Source organism: Mycothermus thermophilus, assembly GCF_041956435.1.
Source record: "Mycothermus thermophilus strain CBS 625.91 unplaced genomic scaffold VTJ04scaffold_1, whole genome shotgun sequence".
NCBI lineage: Eukaryota > Fungi > Ascomycota > Sordariomycetes > Sordariales > Chaetomiaceae > Mycothermus > Mycothermus thermophilus.
Window position 1 is genome coordinate 4,073,554 of NW_027191427.1, and position 21,449 is coordinate 4,095,002.

General features: G+C 57.4%; 8 protein-coding genes across 8 annotated transcripts; 3 read left to right on the plus strand and 5 right to left on the minus strand.

Moving 5' to 3' along the window:
• Positions 1-268: 268 nt before the first annotated feature.
• Positions 269-7,942, plus strand: VTJ04DRAFT_1519 (uncharacterized protein; the record flags this gene model as incomplete). The annotated part of the gene is made up of 1 exon (XM_069359215.1): positions 269-7,942. One exon carries the CDS (start codon positions 269-271, stop codon positions 7,940-7,942), a length of 7,674 nt encoding a protein of 2,557 aa, XP_069224127.1.
• Positions 7,943-8,122: 180 nt separating this feature from the next.
• On the minus strand, positions 8,123-12,326 carry VTJ04DRAFT_1520 (uncharacterized protein; the record flags this gene model as incomplete). Its single annotated transcript, XM_069359217.1, has 4 exons — positions 8,123-8,265; positions 8,563-8,823; positions 8,911-12,126; positions 12,194-12,326. 4 exons carry the CDS (start codon positions 12,324-12,326, stop codon positions 8,123-8,125), a joined length of 3,753 nt encoding a protein of 1,250 aa, XP_069224128.1.
• A 741-nt stretch (positions 12,327-13,067) lies between these two features.
• On the plus strand, positions 13,068-15,215 carry VTJ04DRAFT_1521 (uncharacterized protein; the record flags this gene model as incomplete). Its single annotated transcript, XM_069359218.1, has 1 exon — positions 13,068-15,215. One exon carries the CDS (start codon positions 13,068-13,070, stop codon positions 15,213-15,215), a length of 2,148 nt encoding a protein of 715 aa, XP_069224129.1.
• A 424-nt stretch (positions 15,216-15,639) lies between these two features.
• VTJ04DRAFT_1522 (uncharacterized protein) lies at positions 15,640-16,343 on the plus strand (the record flags this gene model as incomplete). Its single annotated transcript, XM_069359219.1, has 2 exons — positions 15,640-15,837; positions 15,891-16,343. 2 exons carry the CDS (start codon positions 15,640-15,642, stop codon positions 16,341-16,343), a joined length of 651 nt encoding a protein of 216 aa, XP_069224130.1.
• Positions 16,344-16,418: 75 nt separating this feature from the next.
• Positions 16,419-17,749, minus strand: VTJ04DRAFT_1523 (uncharacterized protein; the record flags this gene model as incomplete). The annotated part of the gene is made up of 2 exons (XM_069359220.1): positions 16,419-17,459; positions 17,549-17,749. 2 exons carry the CDS (start codon positions 17,747-17,749, stop codon positions 16,419-16,421), a joined length of 1,242 nt encoding a protein of 413 aa, XP_069224131.1.
• Positions 17,750-17,799: 50 nt separating this feature from the next.
• On the minus strand, positions 17,800-18,581 carry VTJ04DRAFT_1524 (uncharacterized protein; the record flags this gene model as incomplete). Its single annotated transcript, XM_069359221.1, has 4 exons — positions 17,800-17,899; positions 17,954-18,053; positions 18,319-18,501; positions 18,566-18,581. The coding sequence occupies 4 exons, from the start codon at positions 18,579-18,581 to the stop codon at positions 17,800-17,802; spliced, it is 399 nt and encodes a 132-aa protein (XP_069224132.1).
• A 194-nt stretch (positions 18,582-18,775) lies between these two features.
• VTJ04DRAFT_1525 (uncharacterized protein) lies at positions 18,776-19,569 on the minus strand (the record flags this gene model as incomplete). The annotated part of the gene is made up of 3 exons (XM_069359222.1): positions 18,776-19,000; positions 19,044-19,316; positions 19,543-19,569. The coding sequence occupies 3 exons, from the start codon at positions 19,567-19,569 to the stop codon at positions 18,776-18,778; spliced, it is 525 nt and encodes a 174-aa protein (XP_069224133.1).
• A 268-nt stretch (positions 19,570-19,837) lies between these two features.
• Positions 19,838-20,110, minus strand: VTJ04DRAFT_1526 (uncharacterized protein; the record flags this gene model as incomplete). Its single annotated transcript, XM_069359223.1, has 1 exon — positions 19,838-20,110. One exon carries the CDS (start codon positions 20,108-20,110, stop codon positions 19,838-19,840), a length of 273 nt encoding a protein of 90 aa, XP_069224134.1.
• Positions 20,111-21,449: the final 1,339 nt, after the last annotated feature.

Here is a 21,449-nt window from a genome sequence, read left to right on the forward strand (position 1 = left end):
ATGCGCCCACGCTTGACGTTTTGGGAACCTGATGGGATTCCATTCGACGAGCCCAAGTGAGGCCCTGGTCCTCGATGCGCAAGCGACTCTGCCCCACCAAACCATGCTCCATCCTGTGCTTGACCCCGTCGACAAGTGACTGAGACCTCCTCCATCTTCCTCTCGCCCTGCATCCCTCAGGTCACCATCGAAGCATGCTCGTTGACGGCACCGTCCGGGCTCCTTTGCATACGTCTGCCCGTTGTCGTCCTGGATCCATCCTGGGACCATGGCGAGCTCCAGCTCCAACAACAAACAGCCCAGCTTAGGCCCCTCAGCGCCCTCTTCGCCTGTCGCCATCTCCATCCCCGTCGATCCTCAGACGCGTCGCGATTCGATCACATCGCGCTCGTCTGTCCAGCTCGACAAGGACAAGCTTGCTCTCACCCTCGACAAGATCCATAACTCGGCCAGCCAGTCCGACGCCCTCACCACTTTCAACGACCTCGCTCCACCTGACGATACTCACCAACCCTCAGCTGAGCCTCGATCCACAGCGAGCGATATCGTGCAGCAGGGTTTCAGCGGATTATACTCTCGCTTTAGAGAGGCCGTCAGCGGCGTCGCCAAGGCTCCTCCTGCCCAGGAAGCCGACGATTCCAGCAGCCAGCGGGATGGCTCCTCCAAGAGCGTTCCTGCTGCGGCTGCGGCTCCCGTGCCGAAGTCCACATCACTACCACGCGGTGACAGCGGTGGCACTACCTCGACTCTAGAGACAGCCACGTCGTCAGATGCACCGACATCGACCTTTTCTGCGACAGGCGTGCCTCCTCCAGAATCGCAGACAACACCGCCGCAGTCTTCCAAGGCGTCTTCGATAGCTGCCACACCGGCCCAGAAGCCCCTACTCCTGAACGCGCAGAACCCACCGCGCATGACAAAGACGCCTGCATCAACCACCGCCGATGCTGCTGTTGTTCCAATAACAGTCCAGGGACGGGTGGAGATCGATACGGCTCGAGCAAAAGCCCCGAGGGTTGAGGATCTGCCCAACCGCAACCCCGCTCTCAAAAGCATAGTGAAGGGGGCAGAAACAACACCAACCCAGGGCATTTCAGGAGGTGCGAGAGATGATACGGGCAGCGTAGATACCACGATAGGCGGACCGCGGAGCCCCGTTCAATTACCTACTGACTCGCGGTCCCCATTGTCCTTGGGACGCCTCCCCTCGACCTCGGAAGTTCTGCGGATGCCTGCCGTCATCGACCGTATTGTGTCAGGGAGGAACCGGAGTCACTCAAGATCGTCATCCTTGGAACCTAACGCTGCGGCTGCTAGTCCTGTCAACACCTCGGCACACAGTTCCGTGTATCATGAATCATTTGCCCATAATGAGCAACCCCAGATGCTCCAGTCCGGCGTGATGAGGATCCCCGGCACTACGGCCAACGAAGGCGCGCCGGAAGTTGTCAATGCGAGACTGGAGCGCATGCGCAAGCAGGTCCTGAGCAAGGAGTTCTGGATGGCTGACGAAACGTGCAAGGAGTGTTTCCTCTGTGGTACCCCCTTCACTGCCTTCCGCCGCAAGCATCACTGCCGCACCTGCGGTTGCATATTTGACTCCAAGTGCACCTCCAACATCTCTGGTCAGAAGTTTGGTGTTCCAGGAACTCTCCGTGTTTGCAAGACCTGCCTCAATGTCATCAACCGCCGCTACGAGAGCGGATCAGACGACTCCGCCGACGAATCGTACCTCCCAACCATCTTCCGGGCAGGCCAACAGTCCAAAGCGGCCGCAGCGGCGGCGGCCGCCGCCGCTGCTGTCACGACAGCTCTCTCCTCCAGGGCTCGCACTGATGACGAGGCCAGTGTGTCAGAGCGCACCGACCTGGCTGATGATTCTCGGACGGGACCCACGCCAATCCCATCTGGACGGCGAACGGGTGATGGAAACCGCAATTCGGGTGTGTTCGACACGGACGGGCCAGCGCAACTGAGCAGGCCCGCGTCATCACGCTCGCTCAAGTCCTTGTCTACTTCGCGCCCCCAATCCTCAGGTCATCGTCGTCACCCTTCCAAGCACAACTTCCTCTCCAGGTTCAAACCTACGCCTGAGGATCGCGCTCCGTTCCGTGCTCCAATCAACCAAGACCCGAGCAAGAAGTCGAACGCCAACGCGTTCCACGCCGATAACATCATAGACCCAGAACTGGCAGACTACATGTCTGATGAGTCGAGTGAGGACGAGCAGATGGGCAGCATTTTCGCTACGCTCGAAGGCGCTTCCGACTTTCAGCCTGGTAGCTTAGATCCTAGCCGCGCCAGCTTCAACAACTATCTCAGCGCAGGAAAGAAACATCGCTTCCGCCAGGGTGACAAAAGCATCAGCGGTTTCAGCCACGTGAGCCGCAGTCACGAAGACCTGGGAACTGGCAGCGGTCTGCAAGGCCTCCCGATCCACACTCGCCAGACCCGGAGGAGGAACCTCAGCACTGCGAGTGCCAGCATCCACTACCATCTCCGCTCACCACGGCCAAAATCCGCGGGCCACAAAGGACCTTCGGCTTCTGCCGATACACTATCGATTTTTGAGAGCGTCATGGACGTCCCTGGCACAAGAAGAAGTGATTCGATGCGTGAACCAAGGCCAGCCCTTGAAGGCCTCAACCCCGCGAGCATGCAGCACGTCAAAAGGCTCTTCCGGCAGCTGCTGGAAGACGCTGATATCCCAAACCCGGCCAGCTGGGAGAAGGCCCTTCTCCCCATCTTGGACCGGTGCTCCGATGACGTTGACCCGGATATCCAGGCCGGCGATGACATGGACATTCGCCATTGGATCAAACTGAAGAAGATCCCCGGTGGGAAGCCAAGCGATACGGCCTATGTCCACGGCGTTGTCTTCACCAAGAACCTGGCCCTCAAGAGCATGCCTCGCAAGATCCGGAATCCGCGCATTATTATCATCACCTTCCCCATCGAGTATCAGCGCCATCCGGAGCAGCACTTTATGAGCTTGCAGCCGGTCATCGAGCAGGAGAAGGAGTACCTGAGGATCATGGTCAACCGCATCCTCAACCTAGAGCCCCACGTGTTGCTGGCTGAGAAGAGCGTGTCCGGACTCGCCCTCCAGTATCTTGCCGAGGCCAACGTCGCTGTGGTTTACAATGTGAAGCCGTCAGTCATCGAGGCCGTCGCCCGCATCGTCAACATGCCCGTCATATCATCCATGGATATGCTCAGTCTGGGTGGTCGTGTCGGAGTGAGCGAGAGCTTCGAGGTCAAGACCTTTGTCAACAACGAAATTCGCGGGAGGAAGAAGACCTACATCTTCATCTCTGGTTGTCCCAAAGACCGCGGCTGTACCATCGCTCTCCGTGGCGCCCCATCTGACGTCCTAGCCCGTATAAAGCGCATCACCGAGTTTATGGCCTACGTTGTCTACAACCTGAAACTCGAGTCCTGCCTCATGCGAGATGAATTTGTCCAAGTTCCTTCTGAGGGCCCACCCCCCGCGCTGCCGAACGCGCCTTCAACAGCCAGTGAGATTAGTCTCCCGGAAGCCGACGCCCAGATAGGCCGACCGGGCATTGTGATTACGAGGCAAAGCACGGAGAGCGGAGATGTTCCTCAACATGCTGAGCCTGCTCCGACTGCAAGTGAGAACGCAGAGGTTTCAGCCGATGTCCAGGCCGCCCCTCCTCCGGCCGAAGCAACTGCTCCAGGTCCTCTTGAACCAGCACAAGAGTCCGTGTCCATGCATGAACTGCATGCTCACAACGACGTCCCAGACGACATTCCACCCGCATCATACCACGCCGAATACGTGGCCAAGTACGAGACGAGAATTTTGTCGGCATCCCCGTTTGTGAAGTTCCGGCGTCCGTATCTGCTCACGAAAGCACGTGAGCAGGAACGCCGCGCAACCTACCTGAAGAAACTCCTCGATCAAGAAAAGGCTTTAATGGCGGAAGACGAGAAGCAAAGTCCTGAGCCCTTCCAGTTGGTCAAACCCGAGATGGTCCGGGGCATTGAGCAATCCAAATCACGCAAGGTCATGGAGATCATCCACGCCGTGCACGACGCTGAGTATGATAAGGCTCTCCACAGCTACCGAACCCAGGCGAGGCAGTGGGAAGCGTACACTCATGGGAGCTACGACCTCTTTGACCCCTTCGGGCACCAGAACATTGTGGTCCTGCACACGGTTACCTGCGTACAGACCAAGATCCCGTGCCAGGAGCCGAGACTCATCGCGTTTGAGTTCTACAACGAGCATCCTGAGCCGAATGGCCTCACAGTCCAGGATTGCACGCTGGGTCAATTCGTCGAAGACATTTTCGATAGCGCCGATGTCGTGTGCCACTCCGACGGCTGCGACTACAAGATGCATGACCACCACCACACTTACGTGCATGACAATGCACGTCTGAGCATCATCCTCGACATGGCCCCCCTCTGGCCGGCAAACTTCCCAGACAAGCCCCAAGGCTTGGATGACGACCGCGATGGCACGGGCATCTGCATGTGGAATTACTGCAAACTGTGCAAGAAGCATTTTGGCTTGATGCCCATGTCAGTGAGCACTTGGAAGTACTCATTTGGCAAGTACCTCGAGCTGTCATTCTGGAACACCGGCCTGCGGTCGAACCCTTCTGCCGAATGCCCGCACGACCACCAAAAGGACCATATTCGTTACTTCTACGACTTGTACCGTGGCATCGCCATCAGCGTACACTACGATCCCATCGAACTGTATGAGATCATTGTGCCACGCAACAAGATCACGTGGAAGGTTGACTACGACCTCAAACTCAAGAACGACGTCTTCGTCAAGGTTTCAGAGCGTTGGGACCGCTTCATTAGCTCCATCCGCACCAGGCTCAAGAGTATTCGTACGGACACCGTGCTCCCGGAGAAAGCTGAGGCCTGCAAGAATGAGCTCGAAAGACTGAACAAGAAGGCTCAAGACGACCACTCAGAGTTGACTCGGGCTCTTGAGGCGACCTACATGAACTCGAAATACTACGAGGTCACCCCGTTCAACAGCGTCATCCGCCAGATGCTCGAAAAGATGACCGATTGGGATGCCGCCTTCAATGCGTTGGAGGCCGAGTTCCTATCAGATAAGGATGTGCGCCAGTTGACCATTCTGCAACTCAAGAAGCTGTTTATCGATAATGAATCCAAGGAGTCACTTCCAAGCACAGAGGGTCCAACCCCATCTGTTGAGTCCATCGAGTCGGAGGAAAAGGTTACGCCGGCAACATCTCCTCCTGGTCCGTCGTCGGAGATGGAGTCCGAGAAGCCCTCGCAGACTTCGGAAGAGGCAGAGACCAGCCAGCCACAAATTTCTGCTGCTGCCACAGTAGCCACAGAAGAACAAGCCCGCTCACCGAAAGCCGGGGTTTCTCGAGAGTCGGAGAGTCTTGTGGAACGCATCGAGCCATTGAATCTCGCCACTCCGCCTCTCGAAACCAAGACCCTCGAAACCAAGGCGGCTCCCAGCGCCTCGGAGCCTCCCCAGGAGAAGGGGAAGCCTGAAAGTGATAAACAGCCCGAGCCAATGGTCACACCAGGACCAGCCACAGCTCCTCCAGTGGTACAACCTAGCGTGCTGTCACTACCATCACCACCTTCTGGCGAGCTCTCGTTGACAGAAAAGATCGAAAGGTTGCGAAGGGAGCAACAGCGAGCACTAGTCAGCGAGGGAAAGGGTGTGGCAGCTGGCAAGGAACCTGCCACGGTGCGGCCTCAACTCCAGAGGCGAACCGCCACAGGCGCACCTCCGCTGGCTCGCACTAGCTCCCAGTCAGGTGGCACACTGTCGCGCACCCAGACCTCCATCAGCAAGCTGTTCAAGGAGTCCAAGGGCATGGAGTTGGGTTCCGAAAGCCCTCGTCCGGGCGCCGAAACAGTGAAGGGTGACAAGAAGCTCTCGGAGCGCATCGGGCTCGGGTCCTTGAAGGGCCGTAAGCCAGGACCGTCGGGGATCCCACGCTACGTACACAAGAAAGAGTCGAAAGTGACATCGCTTGCGCGACATTTTGAGCAGCTGAGCCGCGAATTCGAAAAGGAGCGGCTGAAGGACCGCAAGCAACGTGCCGCCAAGGCGTACCACACCCGCGCCTTTTTGCCGCGCTCTTCTACCAAAACCATTGTGGAGGTCTACAAAGATGTGGACCAAGCCGTGCAGGAGCCCGAGCCATTGGAGGATGACCAGCCACTTCCCGACCAAGAGCAAGCCGACAAGACCTCAGAGAGCCGCTCGAAAAGCAATGCAGAGACGGCCACCATTGAGTCTCAAACGTCAACGAAGCCGTCGGTGGAAGAGCCGAGTTCATCACAAGAACTTCCGCCACAAAAGAGCGGGAAGGATGCAGCTGAGCGCCCGACGGAGGACGAGGAACATCGGAAAGATGGCAGCCGAGCAGAGACCGATGATGAAGGCGGAGAGAGTGACGTTGAGAATGCGGCCATCACTCTCGATGACATTCTTCCAGGCGTCAAGGAGATTGCCGAATCTCTCGAGCCGAGCGAAGAGCCAGGGGAGCTCCCGAAGCACGAGAAGAAGAGCTTGATGACGATGTTGACCAAGTTCTGGGCCGAGCGGTCCGCCAGCAGCTGGCCTCCGCTCGAGTACCCCGTCGGTGTCACCGAGCATATCTTCTTCGACTCGGACGTCATCGTCAAGGAAGACGAGCCAAGCTCGCTCATTGCTTTCGCGCTGAACTCCGCGGATTACAAGTCTAAGCTGGCTGAATTCCGCCAGAGTTGGGAGGGATCCAACCAGCGGCCAGCATCGCGAGACACGACAGAGGACAGCGGCGACGGGCTAGAGATGAAAGGGTCGCAGCCTGTTGGCAGCGAAGAAAAGGTCAAACCTGCCAGGGCCCCCTCCAGCACCAACAGCTTTGGGGAGCGGAAACACAATGATGCGGAGCTGGAAAAGAGCCTCCTCCGGCCGACAGGCCTCCATGTCAAGTTGCACTTTTCGGAGGGCCCCGCGCGCATGACATGCCAAATCTTTTACGCGGACCAATTCGACGCGCTCCGGCGCAAGTGCGGCGTGGCGGAGCGCTTCGTGGAGTCACTCTCGCGCTGTCTCAAGTGGGATTCCAAAGGCGGCAAGACAAAGTCGGTGTTCCTCAAGACACTTGACGAGCGGTTCGTTCTCAAGTCGTTGTCGCCCATCGAGACGTCGTCTTTCCTGAAGTTCGCGCCGGATTACTTCAACATCATGTCTGAAGCCCTCTTCCGCGATCTGCCGTCTGTGATTGCCAAGATGTTTGGCTTCTTCAGAATTTACATCAAGAACCCGCTCACAAACACCGATATCAAACTCGACCTGCTCGTCATGGAGAACCTCTTTTACGATCGCTCGCCGAGCCGCACCTTCGACCTCAAAGGCGCCTTCCGTAACCGCAAGATCGAGGCCACAGGCGACCAGAACGAAGTCCTCCTCGATGAGAACATGGTCGAATATGTGTGGGAGTCGCCGCTCTTCGCCCGTGACCATGCCAAACGCCTGCTGCGCTCGTCCGTGTTCAACGACACCTTGTTCCTGGCCAAGCAGGACGTCATGGACTATTCGCTCATTGTGGCGGTGGACGAGGTGCGCCGGGAGATCGCCGTGGGCATCATCGACTGCATCCGCACGTACACGTGGGACAAGCAGCTGGAGAGCTGGATCAAGGCGCGCGGTCTGGCGGGCGGCGGCAAGAACAGGCCGACGGTGACGAGCCCCAAGGAGTACAAGAGCCGGTTCCGCGAGGCTATGGCCAGGTACATCCTCCGTGCCCCCTACTGCAATTCTTTGGACATGGAAGATGAGATGGCTAACTACCGCGGAAATAGGTATATTCTTCAAGCACCGAACTGCTGGCACACATTTGGGAATAGTAGGTTGCTGGGACCTCCGCACACCTCGGCGACCCCGAGGCCCCGGTTTGAGGACGATGCGTGATGGGTCGGTGGACCAGGATGTCTTTGTCATTGCTATGTTCTTTGCTTGGTTCTTTCGAATGCTTGTTTCGCACTCACAAGGTTTGAGATGTACGGTGTTTTTTGGCTTTGGAGAATAGGTGAGGCGTGGGAAGGGGGTCATGCATGGCATGGTATGGTATTGGGTTGTTGTTGGATGTAGTTACGGGTTGGGTTTGCATTGCTCTGGCGTCTCTGGCTGGGTTTTGTTCAGAAGGTTTGTTAGGTAGTTGAATGGTCCCTGGAGCGGGCAACTGCTGTTGTCTTGAGAGCCTGGTTCGGATGTTTGGAGGATGAGTTGGCCAGCTGATGGGTGTAGAGGTTACTTAATGGTTAATATGTTTCTACTTTGACATGTCTGCTCAATGATTGCACCATGGTAAAAGGTCTGTGGTCCACAAGTGTATATGATCATCGTCACAGCCCTATGGTTTGTGAGATATCCAAGAAAACGCCATTGAACGCCAGCAAAGCATGAGCTATGTCTAAATCAAAATGTTGCCTCCATATCCAAATCCCGACCATCACCTCCTATCGTCACTCATTTAAACATCCACCGAGCCCTCTCAACCTCCGCATTCTCCTATTAATAGGAGTTCATACCTGTCATCTCGACATCCGGGCCTTCAGGCTGGATCGGCTCTGGCCATTTGTCTTCATCTTCAGAGGCATACTCGCTGGTTTCCTGCACCTCCGCATTCTCTTCTTGCTGATTCGGATCCCAACTGGCCGGGACCAATTTGGGATCAACAGGCGGCAGCTTGCCTTGTTCGAGCAACGCCGTCCCCGAGGTCCGCTTGAACGGGTTGAGCGCAGCAAGCTTGTCGCGCCAGGTACCTGGTTCTTCGATGGGCAGGCCGAGGGCTGTGTGGTGGTGAGATGTTTGTTAGCATATCCGCCTCTATAGTCATGACATATGATGTATGTATGTCTGAATTGGTTTGAACTTACCTGTAGCGACCTTGAAGGTAATCGTATTCTTGACCAACTCCCTCTGCAACCTCGTGTCGCCAATCGGGAACACGGCCGGGCCGCGCCGGTACTCGGTCTTGTCGATGCCGTACGGCTTGAGCTTGGGCCTCGTGTACCACCAGCTCGTCGTCGGGTCCGTCTTGGTCGCGTCGTACGTCATCCGCGGATCCAGGTTCTGGTCCTCCTTGACCGCCCGCTCCGCCAGCTCCGTCAGGTACCCGACGCCCACCGGCCACCGGTTGACGGACCAGTACTGCCGGCGCTTGGTCTCGCCGCGCGCTTTCAGGGACGCCCAGTCCCAGTGCATATCGCGAAGAAGGACCTCGACGGGCGCACCGTTGCGGTCATAGACGATTGCGCGGCGCGCGGGAGCGAGCATGGTCTTGTTCTCGGCCAGCTCCTCGATGATGGCCGTCCGCGCGTGATCGAGCTCCTCGCGCGTGGGCTCGGCGTCCTCGCCCGGCAGCGAGGCGAGGGTTTTTTTGAACGCGTCGAGCGAGGTGAGGAGGTACTCCGTCCGTACGTCAACGCCGGCGACGGGAGATGAGGGGCGGCCGCGACCGTGCCGGCGAGACGAGGAATGGCGTGAGTATGACGACGACGACGACGACGACGCGCTCGCCATCGCGGCGTTCCATTCCCTGGTCAACACCGAGATGCTCCGGCCCAGGCGGTAGCCCAGGGTCACGAAGAAGTTCCAGATCTGGCTGCCCGGCCCGACGTCAGGGGCGCCGTGCTGGATGATGTCCTCCCACGGGTGGATGTAGGCCGGGCTGTAGAAAGGGCGCGTGCGTTTGTTGATCTCTGGATTGGGCCAGTGGACGCGATGCTCGGGGTGGAACTCGACTTCGGGGCGCTGGATCACGCCGTAGCAAGCTAGATCGAGGGTGAAGCGGACGTGCCCCGTCTTGGCCATCCTGTCGAGCCAGCAGTTGGCGTCGTAGGGGTGGAATTGGTGTTTGGTGACGGTGCCGTCGCCTCCCTTGGCGTTGATGACGTCGAGGAGCTGCTCGACCGTGATCACGGCATCGTGTTTGGCAAAGAGGCCGATGGGGTTGGGATCGTCCAGTAGCTTCTTGACCTTCCTGGCGAAGAGCTGGAAGAGGTGGTATTTCTCCTTGGGAGTGTCTGGGAGGAACCGCCCCTTCCAGCTCTTGCGGTTCACGCTTTCGGTGGCCAGGAACTTCAGCCAGTCCACCTCCCATGGCCACAGGAGGCGGGGAGTCCTCGAAGCACCAGTGCCGTCCCACTCGTCCTCGGCAAGTCTGACGTTGGGGGGCCAGTTGCCGCTGTCGAACTCGCCGTTGATGCCCCTCTTGGCAACGTTGAGAACTTCCTCGAGAAGCGGTCGCGGCACCTTGGCAACCGCCGCCTCAAGGGTTCGAATCGTTGCATTGTAGCTTCTGAGCTGGTAACTGATATTATCTAGCCTCTTGTCGAGTTTGTTCCACACAAACGGTCCGCCAGTGATTACGCTTAATGGGACGTTGAGCCACGTCCAGTCATTTTCGTGGTCTGCTTGGGTCTTGAGCCACGCCGTGTGGCGCCTCTGCTTGACGATCTCGAACCTGTCGCGGTACCATATGTTCCACGGCATGGGTTCAAGCCGGTCCGCGAACGGCTTGAGGTCGAGGCTGGGCGGCTTCCATTGGACCCCATCGGCGCTCTCGAATGCCTTGCGGAGAGTCTCCGCTGGGATGGGGAAGACGAGGTGGCGGCGAGGCGGGTTAGGCTCCAAAGGGGGCTTGCTCGCAAGCAGGCGGATGGCTTGCTGGAACCCGGCACGGCGAGCGCCTCGCTCCTGAGCCCATTTCTGAGGTGTGGCAAGTTCGAGACCGGCGGCGCCGTCCGGGAGCGTGATCTCGCCGGTATCGGGATCGGTCCGAATCCATCCAATGTTGTCACCCCTGATGTACTTGCGGAACACCTTGTCCTCGATGTAAACAAGGCTCTTCTTGTCTTCACTGGTTGGCGTGCTGGAGGGTACAGTCCAGGGGAATTTGTCGAAGGGATCGTCGAACGTGAGGGGCGCCCACCAGTCCTTTACATCTTCAAAGTAGCGGTCGTATGCGTGCTGGCCGGCAGGGGTGCCATTCGACATCCTGACCACAGGGCCATCCGGCCGAGGGATAGAGGGTCTGGGAAGGAGAGAGGATTGATCCGCCGCGCTGGCGCTGAGGGGGACTCGGCGAACTTGTCCATCGACGACGGTGTTGAGCCTCGAAGACCTCAGGGGAAAGGTGGGCCGCGGAGTAAACACGATGGAGGTCGGCGAGTAGTGATGCTTCTCAAACAGGATATGAGCCTCGGCCTTATTGACGGCGTCCAGGTACAACGCCTTGGTCTCGTCACTTGCGTTGAGCAGCTGGTGGTCCTCATCTTCTGAGGCGAGCCATTCGAGGTAGGCGACGACGGCCGGAAAACGAACCTCCCACCCAAGACAGCGGTCGACGTCCTCGTCGGCGAGGAACTTGCAGATGGTGTCGAGCCGGGCTGCCAGGGGCGGCTGGCGTACTCCCTTATAAGTAGAGGGGTTTTCCCAGTCAGGACCCGTCTTGGGTCTGAGGTCGTCTTGGAGATTCAGAAAAGCCAGGACTTGGGAAGAAGTCAGATCGGGCCCCAGAGAGTGGGCAAGCCCCGAAAGACGACCAGGCGTCGTTCCTGAGCCTCCAGAGGCAGATCCATGTTGGGACTCCTGCCTGCTGAGTCTGAGGAGTCGATCTTTCATCTCCTTTTCCCACGCTTTTTCGTCGTCGCTCTCAGCACCAGAGTCTTCGACCTCGGGCGCCTCCTCGCCATGTTTCTCTTCCTTGTCGGTTTCGACTTGGACTGGAGCCTGCCAGTCGGCCGATGGATGCCAGTGGATTGTGAGGTCGACTGATTCAGATGGCGACGTTGGGGGTTTGGGCAGATACTTCTTGGGTATTGTGGCGTAGGGCAAGAAGAAGCGGGGGATCCCCTTTTGAGGAAACACTTGGGTGTAGATGGCGTAGTCCCTGAACGTTCTATGGAAGTTTGGTCCGAGGTTGAAGTCCCTGATGGCAGGATTGCGGAAATACAATTCGACTTGGTGTGGGAGCTCCAAGCCAGCCTGCTTTGGGAGTTTAAGGACTACGTCCATCAAAAAGTCTCTGAAGCGCGGCGGGCATTCAGGGTCTCTCCTGGCATAATCACGGAGGAACTCAACAAATTCCCCTGCAGATTGTTTGTTAGTCTGATGACGCCTTGGAGATTGTCATTCTTTCAGAGAATGGGATCTCACAGTCGATTTCCCGTAAGTCGCTGAGCTTAAATTGCTTGAACTGCCCCTCGGGCCCAGCGGCCCTCCTGTTGTCGGTTGGATCCGACGGCCGCCGAATATGAGATCGGCTCCAGGTGCCCCGTTGATCGTCCATCTTCCGCTGATTTCTGTCTTCTCACGTTGCAGCTCGGAGATGTCTGGGAACAAGTTTGTCGAGAGTTGCCTTGACTGGTGAGACAGGTAAGGAGGGCACTCTGTACAGTTCGTAAAGCTTTGGATATCAATGGCTCTGTTCAGGCAAGCAAAAGGGCATCAAGATTGCAGCAGAAAGGGGGGGGTGTGTATTGTATGTGCTATGATATTTGTGTAGGTTGCTGGTTGGAATGCGGTGGCCGGTACCGTCGAACCAAGCCCCTTTGTGACAATGAAGGGAGCTCCCGTCTTGTCCACCATTGATCCTCGGATCAAAGAAACACCACTGGATTCATGACAATGGCTTCTCCCGTTTTCAGCGGGAAGAGACTGGTAGACAAAGAGTTGCCTCCGAGTTGATCTAAGACAAGGCAACACAAAAGACAATGTGAGCGACTTGCCAGACATGCAACAACATATGTGAGCTCCGAGTGTCATAGGGCAGAATTGAACAAAGTGAGACCAACAATCCGAAATGCCTTGGAGGAGAGAAGTGTTTCTATAGGCACGCATGTGGAGTGTCTGGTGTGCAAGTAGAAATTTACTCACACTGACAGAGTGAAGTCTGTTGTCTGCAGAGTCTCCTCTTTGTCCTGACTGGCAGCCAACAACTTCCAGAGATGCCTTGAAGAGTAGCTGTGCAGCCACTTCTGTGGACTCACAATCTAACTAAGGTTTCTTTAGTTATTGCCTTTGCTTCAATATGGCTATGAACTCACAATATCCTGAGCTCCCAACGTTAACACGGCAAGGGGAGCTGACCACCTCGGAAAGAGACCACCAGGCACAGGGGCAACGGCGACGACGGTCTTCGACACTTCGCCGGGCTGCTCGCAACGTCAGGAACTTTGGACAAAATCGAAACACTCAAATCCTACCTAACCACAACATTGTTGTCACGGGTCCCCTTTTGCACAGGCCCAGGACTCGGAGCCTAGCCAGAATAGAGACTGAATTAGCTCAACAACAGCAACCAGACCGGCAAGACACTCAGCCACAAAGTGCGCTCCTGGAATGGAAGCCCTCTATAGTCCTTGGATCCCCGCTCAACCTCGAAGGCGAGGATCTCAACGCAATCCAGCTTGCTGACCGAAAAGTCGAGCAAACTCGGCTCTGGGCGAGTCATTATCAAGGGGTGCCTTACTTTCAGGAAGCGCATCAAAAGGCCATCGAAGAGAGGGCCCAGCTCGACGAGACCGCCGAGGAAAACTTGCTTCCCCTCTCAGCGCTCAAGTCTACCCAAGAGGATGCTATCCAACAACGCCTCCGCCTTCTCCGCTCCCTGCTCCAAGACTCTACCTCGCCCGATGAGCATCTCAACATCGAGGCCGCCGTGGCAGGCTACGAATCCGGGGCCATCCCCTACTCGGACTCCTACACCCTCATCTGGGCCGGCCGCATTGTCGACCGCTGTCCCGATTTCAGCTCCTTCACAGTCGACCGTGCCGAGCGTCTGGACCGCTATGCCGCCTTATACGGCCCGGGCTGGCTCTGGTACGAGCCACCCCTCGCCGGCGGCGGGGGATCGGTCGTAGCCAAAAAGAGCTTCTGCCTCGAAAGCAAAGCCTCTTGGCGCAAGGGCACCGACAACATGGGCCACTACCGCATCCTGATGAGCTTCCGACGGCGCATGGAGCGCGTAGCCCGTGGCCCCGGATTGGCTTCTGTCGCCATCCCATCAACCTCCACGCCCATCAGTCCACGAACGACAGGGCGCAGGAGGAAAAGCACAGCAGCAGTAACAACCCCGACCGTCCAAGCCTTCGTCTCCACCCAAACCATCCCGCAACCCAACACCAGCCTCCCCGGGCGGACCGTCCCGGACCCGGACGGTCCGCCCATCGTCTGCTCCATGCTCCTCGACAGCGGCGCCACGCTGCCCAGCCTGTACGAAGGCGACCTGCCCAAGCTGGGTATCTACCGGCACCAGTACCCGGCGCAGTCGGCGCGCACCGTCAACACCGCCGATAGTGTGATCGAAGCCCGCGTATACGAGCTGGACGTTAGCATCCTTGGCGGGGAGGACGACGTCAAATCCATCACTAGCACCACCACCCCAACCACCACCAACGACCCGGAACCCCTAAGCTGCACAACCCCCGTGCTCATCTTCGCCGGCAAGGCTCCCGACGACAACTATGCCGACCACACCGACCACACCCCGAGCCGGCTGAGCGGGCTGTTGCCGTTCCACGTGTGCTACCTCACCAGCGCGCCGGGGACGTTTCGCCTCTGGATGGGCGAGGACAGACGAGACGTGCTCGGCGTGGCGAGGCTGCCTGGGCTGGCGAGGTACGGCGAAATCCTGGGCGGGATCAATGCCACTGAACGGGCCCGACGAGCGACTGCTGGTGGCGCTGCTGCTGCCGGTGGAGGCGGCGGGTCGGCGACCGCAGCAACCACCACAAACACACCGGGAGGGAACACCATCTTCTCCCAATTCCCCTCAGCCCCAACACTAGGCTGCACCGTCGCCCCAGTAACCTCCACCGCTCCGTCGGCGGGAACCCTGCCCAAACTCGTCGCCTCGCTCGAGTCCTGGGCCAAACACGCCCTGGGCAAGCCTGACCGGGTAATCTTTGAGCATCAGCTCCCTGACGGCAGCGGGTACGTGTTGCGGGAGGAGGATGCCGGGGACGGGCTTGTGACCCTGGCGGGACCAAAGGGCACGGATTTCGAGCACCTGGATGCCAAGAACACGCAAAATGTTCGGGTATTAAGGGTGAAGCGGAAGAAATACTCGGTCTTTCCAGACAGAGGAGGACCGGCGAGGCAGGAGACAAGAGGCAAGGTGCGGAAGAGGAGGGAGAAGCAGAGTGTCGAAGAAAGGCCTGGGAGCAGATTGGCTTGAGTTCCTGGCCACCAACAAGGGAACGAAGAAGGATATTAGATATGATCAATGCATACCATCACACACATGTCAACCCGAGATTGAATGAGACACTTGGGCTCAGAGACTACACTCTGGTTTTTATTGAAATCAGGCAGCTACCTCCCCTTGCTTTGCCTCCACGGTGGATGATGATGACTGGGTTTGCTTCCATGATGAGCACACAAACCACCATTCAGATGACTGCCACTTCCGGCAGATCCCCAGAGGATGTTCCTATGTACAGCATCACCATTCACAATGGCCATCACCACCTCACGCTGTCAACCAACCTCCACAAAAACCACACGCCTAACAGAAGCCTATCTCTTCTCCCTTAGGCCGTGATTTCGTCCCCCATGTCGACAGTGCATATTCCGCGACTCGTAACGCTCCGCGACCAGCAATGGTCCGCGACGTGCAAAGTCCGGTAGCTGCCTGTGGCAACGACCAGCAGAGGTGGGATGTTTTCCGCACCCTCCTTCCTCCCAGGTCTTGCCAACCCCTCAACGAGCTCCAAACGCCTTGGGGTATCCTCGAAAAAAGCTCTCTCTCGGATTCCAATCTCGGTGTCTTGTCCTTCCATCGAAATTCGCCCGTTGTGGTGTGTGTGCCCGTGTATCCCCCAAGATCCCTTGCACAAAATCTCCAACTCAGTGCAGGGAGGAGATAGAGTCCACCTATGCCTGGATTTGCCGAGACATGGTGGACTCTTTGCTCCACCCAACCAAAAACCGATCAAAATGCCGCGCGTTCCTTTTTTTTGTGTTGTTTCGCTTAGGAATGGAGGGTGAAAAAAGAGAATTAACATGGCTGGTTCGGAAAATCAGGAGCGGTCTCGTGGTCCGAGGACATGTGAAGAGTCCAGGTACCGCATCAGCAGCCACAGCCATGATGCGGCTGCTGATGCCCGCAGAAGTGAAAACAGAAAGGAAAAAACAATTGGGGTCTCAAAGAAACTCAACGCTGATGCCATGTCGCCAAACAATCCCATGTGAAAGTGAAAGTGCCAAATGCATGCAATCTTTTGTCTTCCAAGTGGTATATTTCAAACATGCCCTGAAGAGATCGAAGCAATGGAAAACAAACCGCGCCTCTCGCGGAGGTTGATGATGCTGCCGCGATCAGCTGGCAGCCATCATCGGTATGTGCTGCAACCTGAGTGTCCCTTCTTTGCGTGGTCACTCAGTACGCCGCGTGCGACGTTGACCCAAAGTATGATTGGGTTGTTGACAGGTGTTGTTGCTGCTGGTGGTGATGATGCTGTGGGTGTTGCGCATATCCCTGTCCGTGTCCTTGCGGCGTCGGGGTAACGGGGCACCGTGGCGGCACCTGGTACTCCTTCATGCCTGCATTGCCTGGACCAAAAGAGGCACCATCCGGGGTGATAGGAGGCGTCATGTACCCGTCAGCAACCCCCTGGACTGCGCCGAGTCCCTTGTTCGGAGTGCTGTAGACATCGGTCGCCTTGTTCGACACGGTGTTCTCCTGCGGCGGCGAGGGTGGCACGCCTCTCCGGGCAATCGCGGCCTGCTGGGCGAGGAAGTCGGCGAGCTTGGTGGACACGCGCGAATAGTAGGGGCTGGAGTACTTCCGAGCCAGTGTGACCGACGGCTGGTGGAGGTGTTGTGACAGCGTGAGCAGTGTCACGTTGTCGTTGTGGTCCCACTCGCCGTCGTTCACCTCAGGCTTGCCGAGAATAGCACGCGCCAGGGCGAGCGATGCCCGGGCCATGACCGAGGGCTTGGTCGACACAAAATCCCGGTGGTACAGGGCGATCTCGCAGATGTACTGGGCCATGTGCTCCACCTCCTTGCTGTCCCTCTCCTCCGCCGCAGCCAGCTTGGTGAAGAAATCGACCGTCGGGTGACCAATGTTCCAGTCGAGAGTGTTGAGGACGTGCATCTCCATCTGGGTGAACATGCCGGCATCGTAAAGCCCGCAGCACATGTTGTTGAGCTCGTTGATCTGAGGCACGCGGTCCTTCTTGTCACCGTATTTGGCAGCAATCAAAAGGGCCGCGCACCCGACCAACTGGTAGTGCTGCTTGTAGACGACCCGCTTCGAGCAGTACCGATCGAGGAGGTTGACCGTCAGGAACAGCGTCTCTGGGAGGAGAGAAAAGGCCGAGTGCGCCTCGATGAGGAAGTCGATGAGATATGGCCGCATAAACCATTGGATCTCGCGCTGCATATCAATGAGGTTCGCATCGGGTAATGTCTCGTCCTGAACACAACGTCAACATCAAGCCAATTCTTCAAGTCTTTCACTAGACTTTGTCGCCGTCTGAGCGATGACCGGAGCCTTGTTCGTACCTCCATGTGACGCAGGTGCTGCATGATGTCCTCGAGATACTCGTCACAGGCCAGCCTTGAGAGCTCGTTGGCGATCATCTCCTGCTTTTGCCGCGCCAGCATTTTGGCAGCATCGCGCATCGTCATGCGTTGGTGACCGGGCTCGTCAGACTCGACGAAGAAGGTGCCGTCGGCCGGACCGTAGCTTGATGAGTACGCCATCTTGGAGTGTGATGTTTGTTGGATGAGAGGTTGAAGTTTTGAGTTGTCGGTTATTTTCCGGTTCTCCAGGAATCCAAGATCGAAATATTAAAGTGTATGAGGATATAAGTCGACCCAAGGAGTGAGGCGTCGAGACAACAAGTACAAGGACTATTATTAGGGTATTAAAGAGTGTGGTGAAATAAATTAAGAGAAATGAGTGACAGAGTCGGAAGTCGGTCTATCTTGACACGACGAAAAGAGGGAAAGACGAGTTGGTGTTCGGGTGGCCAGAGGGTAATGAATTGAGTCGACCGAGGGCGATCTGGATGAGCGACAATGTCAGTCAACTACACTTCTACGTTTTGTGTTGGCTTGGCTTCAGCGGCGACGAAACAACGGGCGTCATGACAAACGCGACCCGCTCCAATGCGTTCCCACTTCTGTCCAGGGACAGCAGCGGCCGGCACGAAGCAGGCCGCGGTCCGATCAGTGAGTACGGCCTGTGGATGCCCCGACGGGAATGAACGAGGCATTCCGGCTGAGGTGAATCCATCAAGGCCTAGAGAAAGAGGGGCGGGCTCCCTTACTGCCACACGGCTGCGGGTCGTTGGACAAGCCGGACCGACGCAGACTGACACAATTCCTGACGCTGAAGTGGGAGCAACGAGTTAACGTGTCCCACAGCAGACAGTCAATGGATGGACCCGGAGGCTCAGGCCAGAGGGTGGAAGATGCCGAGGATTGCAGGGAGAACCTGCGCCGGCATGTATCTGCAAAGGGAGCAACGCGGCCATTGTTCAGTACTCTCTGTCCATGCACGCACGAGGCCTGTACCTGAATGGGATGACATCAGGGGCCGTCGGACGGGGCGAGTAGGGTGGGACAGCCAAGGAGGTGGAAGTACACGAGAATTTGCACAGCGTGAAAGGACAGAAAATACAGGGGCTTCGAGCAGGGATTCGACATACCTCACTCTCGAAGCCGCAAAGGGGCCAGAAAGAGGGCCTTTTTTTCTATGCACCGATCGAGATCATGTAGGATGAATCAAATCCCGAGTCGCAGCAGGGCTCGAGGATATGTGATAAAGACCCAATATTCTGGTACGGTGGAAGTGTTGGTGGACAGAGATTTCCCGTCGTCTGGAGGGCTTGTCCGCTCGCCGGCCGGCTCGAATGGTCGAAAATTCGAGATTGGGTCGTGCGCGGAACGAAGGGAGCAGTGTCCGAGTAAAGAATGCAGGAAGACCTGGCCGTCGAACCGAGGAATGTCCTGGGGAGTGGGAACGAAAGGGGCGGAAGAGTCAAACCAGGACGCAGGGGTCGAGACTCGAGAGCGGGTTGCCGAAGAGACGAAGCTCAATTACAGGCCTCGTCGTCGTCGTCGGTGGTGATGTCTTGTCGGCTCTCGGGCGGACCGGGTCGTCCGTGTCCTTATAAAAATGGGCTGAGAGTGAGCTAAGCTCGAATTGTCCAAAGGGGGCCCAAGAATCTAAATCTCCTCCTTCCCTCCTTTTCTCGATGTCGACGGGTCGAGAAAGGGAGTCCACGTGGGGATGTTGGAAGGGACGGCGCGGGAGAGGGAACGACTGGTTGAGGATGGAGGAGAAGGAGAAGGAAGGGGAGGAGGAGATAGATATTTGATCCGGGGGGGAGCAGGAGGAAAGGGGAGTCGGGGAAGTCAAAAGGAGCGCAGAGATTGGTTAACGGCCGATTTAAGACAGGGCCCCCAGCTCGCGGCCGGAGCGACGCGCAGCGCTGAGCACCAAGCAGCTCGCAGCCCTCGCCGCGGGTTGCGACTTTACCGTATCTTACCGTACGGGCCTCCTGGTCTTTTTTCATGGGGCCTCATGGCTTCCGCCCTCTCCGTTCACCCATCCACTCCACACTTGCAGCCTGGGCCCTGGACCCCGGGAGCGCAGGTCCACGGTCTTGCAGGGGCAAAAACCAGGCCATCCAGGCAGCTCAGCAGTCCGGCAGCACGCCAAGAAGCCGCCTCGGACGCCTGTGCAAGGTCCTTCTGCCACTGGCTCTCCGTCCAGCGTCCCCTTTTCCACTCTTTCCGGGTTTGTCTCCCCTCCGTTGCGCAACAGGCGAGAGCACGGCCGTCTCAGAGAAGCAAGCCAAGCAGGAAGGAGCGCCGCCCAGTCGTGGTGCTGAGTCCGTCATGAGACGCAACTTGCGGGATGCTCTCACGGCGTCTGCTTCCCCATCGGACGACTGTTTCCATCTCGGCTGCTTTCTGGAACATGGCAATCCATCCTCCATCGTCTCGTCTTTGCAGCTTTTCCGGCTGTCTTGAGGCACGCACAGTTTCTTTTCTGGCATGGACTGCCCAGGGCAGGGCATGGAGATGAACGGGGCCGCCGTGGACGTTAAGCATGTCCAAGCCCACACAGTAAAATACAGGCTCTTTACCTGAGATTACCGAGTACACTACGCTACGGATCTGGAACCCGGACCTTTCAAACCCAAGCCCCAAAGGCCTCAAGGGACATACATGAAAGTGGAAGAAAAGGGGGCCAGCTGACTGCCGCCCGCCGCCAAAAACGCCGCGATACTCCATACTTAGCCATTCATCGGAGGTTGGTTGCATGCGTCAAACTTGGCCAATTCGCCCATGGACCAGACACCGCATCGCAAGTCAATGCATTGAGCCACACGCAGCGACATTAGGTCGGGTCCATTAACTACACGCATTGCCCGTCATTCTCTCCGACTCAGGTTCCAAGCTGCACGCCGCCAGCCTTCGCAATTCCAAAGTGACAATCCGTTAAGTTTGCGGAGTCCCGACTTTTTGGCGGTGGAGAGTCGGTGGAGGTCGTCCCCAACCTCTCTTCAAAGTTTTGCGTCTGCATCTCCATCATAAAAATCGCAGGCACGGTATGATACCGGCAGGAGGAGCGTCTCCGAGCGGCTTGAGATGGAAGATTTTTGTCTTCGAAGTGGATTCCCAATGCACGTCTTGCTTGCATCGTTGCGACGTTCGACCTTCTCTCCCACAGGCTGGAGAGAAGAAAACGACGATCGATCTCCACTGTGGAAGTGCTTTGCTTCTTGACCGCGGCTTACAGGAGCCTTTTCTGGCGCTCCGCCGTCCCATCGCTGCATGGTTCGCCCACTCAGATTGCTGGACGGTGAGCTCAGGATGCCCACCCAGGAAGCATCCAGGCGGTGGTCTACTGCAGGGGAATTTTCCATTTCTTGTTAGTGTCAGCAGACGGACACCACACGGTACCAGAGCATGCAACCTCTCCCACGCTGCTGCGGCGTGCCTTGGTTTGAAGTCGCGCTTCTTAATACCTGTGTCGCGCGACGACGCGCGCCATGGTATTGAAAAGTCGCGCGACGTCACGTCTTCCATCGTTTCGGGTCATTTCTTCCCACGAAATGGACCGCTCTCCCAGTTTCCAGAAGTGTTCTGGCGCCGACGGAGCTTGTGGTCCACAATCGCCTTGTTTCGGCGTCGACGGTGTGCTCGACTCCTTGATTGCCTCCCGCCAAACGGATAACTACCTTACGGCCAGCAGCACGACCTGGACCCCCTTGCCCTCGTTCAAGAAACAAGTTTTCTTGTCCTGGCGTTTGCTACCGGCGAAATGCCGATAGGACGGCAGATGACCGACAAACCTCCTCGTTCGACCTCCCCGAAAAACTGTGGCCGACAAGGAGGCTCCCGGTTTTCAATATCGAATTCTGCCCTCGCCCATTGTTTGTTTGTT